Source organism: Primulina huaijiensis, chromosome 7, assembly GCF_012295235.1.
Source record: "Primulina huaijiensis isolate GDHJ02 chromosome 7, ASM1229523v2, whole genome shotgun sequence".
Classification (NCBI taxonomy): domain Eukaryota; kingdom Viridiplantae; phylum Streptophyta; class Magnoliopsida; order Lamiales; family Gesneriaceae; genus Primulina; species Primulina huaijiensis.
Window position 1 is genome coordinate 86363 of NC_133312.1, and position 4108 is coordinate 90470.

At 35.7% G+C, this 4108-nt stretch overlaps 1 protein-coding gene across 2 annotated transcripts; it reads right to left on the bottom strand.

Moving 5' to 3' along the window:
- Positions 1-483: 483 nt before the first annotated feature.
- Positions 484-3408, bottom strand: LOC140980577 (serine/threonine-protein kinase PBS1-like). 2 transcript variants are annotated; one of them, XM_073446484.1, is made up of 5 exons: positions 3022-3405; positions 2296-2498; positions 1811-2000; positions 1276-1667; positions 484-1181 (listed from the first exon to the last, which is right to left on the bottom strand). In XM_073446484.1, the coding sequence occupies exons 1-5, from the start codon at positions 3140-3142 to the stop codon at positions 705-707; spliced, it is 1383 nt and encodes a 460-aa protein (XP_073302585.1). In that variant the 5' UTR covers positions 3143-3405; the 3' UTR covers positions 484-704. The 2 variants fall into 2 exon arrangements, with proteins under 2 accessions (XP_073302585.1, XP_073302586.1); XM_073446485.1 differs by having other exon boundaries at positions 2301-3408.
- Between the last annotated feature and the right edge of the window lie 700 nt (positions 3409-4108).

Here is a 4108-nt window from a genome sequence, read left to right on the forward strand (position 1 = left end):
ATGATTATATCGCAAAAATGGTATACAAATATTACTTTGTTAATTGATAATTCTTATAAAAAGAATTTCATTGCTATGATAGATAGTGGTGCAGATTTGAATGTTATACAGGAAGGATTAATTCCTACAAAATATTTTCATAAAACTACTCATTCTCTCTCTCATGCAGGAGGAGAACCTTTAGAAATAAATTATAAATTACCTAAAGCTTATATTTGCAAAGATAAAAACTGTATTCAAACCAGTTTTTTATTAGCAAAAGATATTTCTAGCCAATTAATACTTGGTTTACCTTTTACTTATCAAATATATCCTTTAAAGCATGTTGATGAAACAGGAAGAAGAAGAAGAAAATAATAATAATAATAATAACAAAAATAATAATAATAACAAAAAAAAATAATAATAACAACAAAAATAATAACAACAAAAATAATAATAACAATAATAATAATAAGAACAAAAATAATAATAACAATAATAATAATAATAAGAACAACAACAAGAACAACAACAACAAAGCTTTCGTTTGTGTGAGCAGTTTGCTAATGTTAGAACTGAATCTCTGTTGTGTTTTTTCCAAAAAGAATCTTCTATACTTGGTTGAATCGGAATTTGATTCATCCATCATTCTTCTGTTTACAGAAGAAAATATGAAGATTGAAAATATCACAACATTGCATATATCCATCCTTTCCTTGCAACTACTTGTTTCCATCGAAATTTCCCTGACCATTCTGTCGTCTCCAGTTTTCACCCCACATCTTAGCCTCAGCAACAGCTCGTTCCCTCTCCAATTCTCGGTTCGACATTTTTGTGTTTTCTCTCGGAGAATCTTCCCTCCCGAATCCTTCCAAGTTCCATTTGCGTCCTGATCCAGATCCCCCCTCTTCGTTTCTCGGTAATGTCCCCCCTCTCTCGTCTTTGCCTCTGTTATCATCCTTCTCCGCTGTACTTCTGCTGCTAGGACCAAATGCTATGCTTGCATCATACGGCTGATTCGCCAAATACGAGAGGGCAGTGACCACATCCCGAATCAACGGACGACCAGCAGCCTGTTCTTGAATGCACATGGATGCCACTGCTAGCGCTTGGTAAAGCCCACGAATTGGAAACTTACCTTCAAGCCTTGGATCTGCCAGTTTAGCGAATCTTCTGCGGTCGTTGAACAGTGGCCGTGCCTGTATTACACCAAAAATGCAGACTAAAGTTGACCTACGCACATATTTTATATTCCCAAACATTGTTATTAAAAAAAAAAAACTAAGTTTCTACCCATGACACAAGATTCTGTTCTCCTGGTGGGCGGTTGCTATCGATGGCTTTGCGTCCGCTGATGAGTTCTAGAAAGACAACTCCAAAACTGTAAACGTCGGATTTCACTGTCAACTGTCCAGTCATGGCATACTCAGGAGCACAATATCCATAAGTTCCCATAACTCGTGTGGACACATGGGATTTGTCTCCTGTGGGACCTAATTTTGCCAGTCCAAAGTCGGATAGTTTCGGAAAATATCCCTCGTCAAGTAAAATGTTGGATGACTTGAAATCACGATAGATCACTGCTGGGTTCGCCTTATCATGGAGATACTCCAACCCTTTGGCAGCACCAGCTGCTATTTTCATCCTTGTGTTCCAATCCAATGGCTCTTTATCAAGAGGAAGATCTGGGAAAGATTCATTCAAGTCTAATCGATAGTTTGAATGGGCATACTGAAACCGAGAATGATGGTCACGAGGGCAAGAAATATGCCCAAAATTTATGTGGAAAAAGACAAACTTAAGCACAATTCTGTAAACCAAAAGTTACCAAAGAGGTGATCTTCTAACGATCCCAAGGGCATAAATTCGTAGACAAGAAGCCTCTGGTCTCCTTCGGCACAGTAACCAATCAAATTCACTAAGTTAGGATCATGTAAAAGGCTAAGAATGAGAACTTCAACCAGAAATTCTCTATTGCCCTGAAGCCCATTCCTATCCAGCTGTTTGACAGCAACAACCTATACGGGCAATGAAAAAATGTTTTAGATTAGTGTGAGTTATCACTATTTCTCTGAAGCCCGTTCTCCATGTTATGCTTGCAATATAATTAACTAAACCTCCAAACTTTGCAAAGTCATAAAATCACTTCATATAACAATGTTGTGGAACCGTGATAAGGCTTCTGTGCCGATAATATCTTAAAAGTACTAGTTACCTGAGAATAAAACCGTTTGGACAAAAAAAAAAAAAAGCAAAATTCATAGCATTTCAACATCCATATCCATTCATTAGCATAAGTTAAAAACAATTTACCCGACCATTTGAAAGCCTCCCTTTGTACACACGTCCAAATCCTCCTTCCCCTAAGAAACATTCTGGCCTAAAGCTATTCGTAGCTGTCGCTAACTCGCGGAAAGTAAAAATCTGTGCAGCAATCTGGGCATCAGGAAAGTCCTTTGGCACCGATGGCTCGCTCCTGACCCCAATGTTACTCCTAGTTTTCGGTCTATCAGCACCTGCAAGTTGCAACCAAACCAAAAATAGATCCTTCAAGCACACTTTATCCTCTCGCTGTGTTTAAGTGCTAGTAAAAGCTAGCTAGACACCAGGATTTTCGAAAAAATACACTCATCGGGGATTTCTTGCTGTCAAAACATAGGCCACTGAAATCTGAATTATCTACAGAACCAAAGTTTGTACTTTATTTTAAAAAGAGCATAATTATCAACAAATTCTATATAGTCGTTTGTCAGGGCATATAAAATTCACGAGTTACCACACCACCAATTACATTGTTTGCTGGAGAGAGCAATGATAACAAAAAAAAAAAAAAAAAAAAAAAAAAAAGAAAAAAAAAGAGAGAGATAATAATCCAAAAACGAGAGGATCTCATATTGAGAGGGCCGATCGAACTTTGCGTCTAACATAATGGGATCTATACATCAAACTCAACACAGATAAATTTGGTGGACAAAAATCAAGCAAAAACCATACAGCTCATAGATGAAAACAAAGAAAAGCGCAAAAATTAAAACGAACCAGACGATAATTTCGATAGATTTGAAGGGATCTTGGGAAAGATATCTTTGCGATCATCACTCTCCTGATGGGGATTGAGCTTTTCCTCTTCCTTCGAATCAAAGCAAGGAAAGCAACCCATTACCTCCCTGAAATATAAAATCTTGAAAAAATCTAAGTTGTTGAATTGAAAATTTGTCCAACAGATAAGATTTCAAATGTGTAAGGAAAAAAAGAAGAATATTCAGGACGTCGTATAAGTTAAGGAGCTCCAAACAGAAACAAAAACTGGAAAAAGGTTCAAGTTTTGGTAGATTGGAGTATCCATAGATGACAGACGGGAAGACACGGTTTTAGCCGGCTTTTCATAGTTTCGTTTGAAAAAGAAAGTTCGAGTTAATTAAGGAGATATTAATCAATGGAAAATTCTAAGCTTAACACCGCCGGAGGAAGAGATAATAATAATGTCATCATGTCATAAAAACTTGAGGAGCTCCTTTGATGTGAATGTCGTGTTTAGATTTTATTTGATAAAATTAAATTAAATTACACTTATTCAGTGAGTTGATTCAACTTAATTTAAGATGGTTCGTCAGTCAACGCAATTAATAATTTTATTTTTTTGTATAAAGTTGGTTAGTATTTGAAATAATAATAATAATATGTATCGTAGCATTATACAGAAAATACTCGCCAGGTCCACCAGTCTGGCCCAACAACACCGTATTGGGCATGGGTAGGCCCTCAGACAATAATATTATATGTAATAATCATAAATGTATGGTACAATTCAATTTCGATAATAAATATTATAGTTAAATTATTTAAAAATTAAATATAATAACTAAATTAGTTTCGAGCTAGCTAGATCCAACCGTCATTAATACGCTCCTTTTCGTCAACGCAATTACACATAAGAAAGTAATTTAATTTAATAAAATAATGGAGCGGAAACATATATCGATCTTAAAGTCGATGGCAAAAAAAACTTTTAAATAATTAAAGATAGATGGTGATATCGATGAATATAGACACCGCATGATAACAAACACGGGAATTGGTGATTTGCTTTGAAGAGATCAAGTGTTCAAGCCAAAACATATTGATG

What these genes read in the sequence shown, in the direction of transcription:
- LOC140980577 (XM_073446484.1), bottom strand. Translation starts at nt 3,142, where the DNA reads ATGGGTTGCTTTCCTTGCTTTGATTCGAAGGAAGAGGAAAAGCTCAAT. An exon ending in GTTAGAAGATCACCTCTTTG is followed by an intron (nt 1,668 to 1,810) that starts GTAACTTTTGGT and finishes AATCTTTCCCAG; the next exon opens with ATCTTCCTCTTGATAAAGAG. An exon ending in AACAGAATCTTGTGTCATGG is followed by an intron (nt 1,182 to 1,275) that starts GTAGAAACTTAG and finishes GGTGTAATACAG; the next exon opens with GCACGGCCACTGTTCAACGA.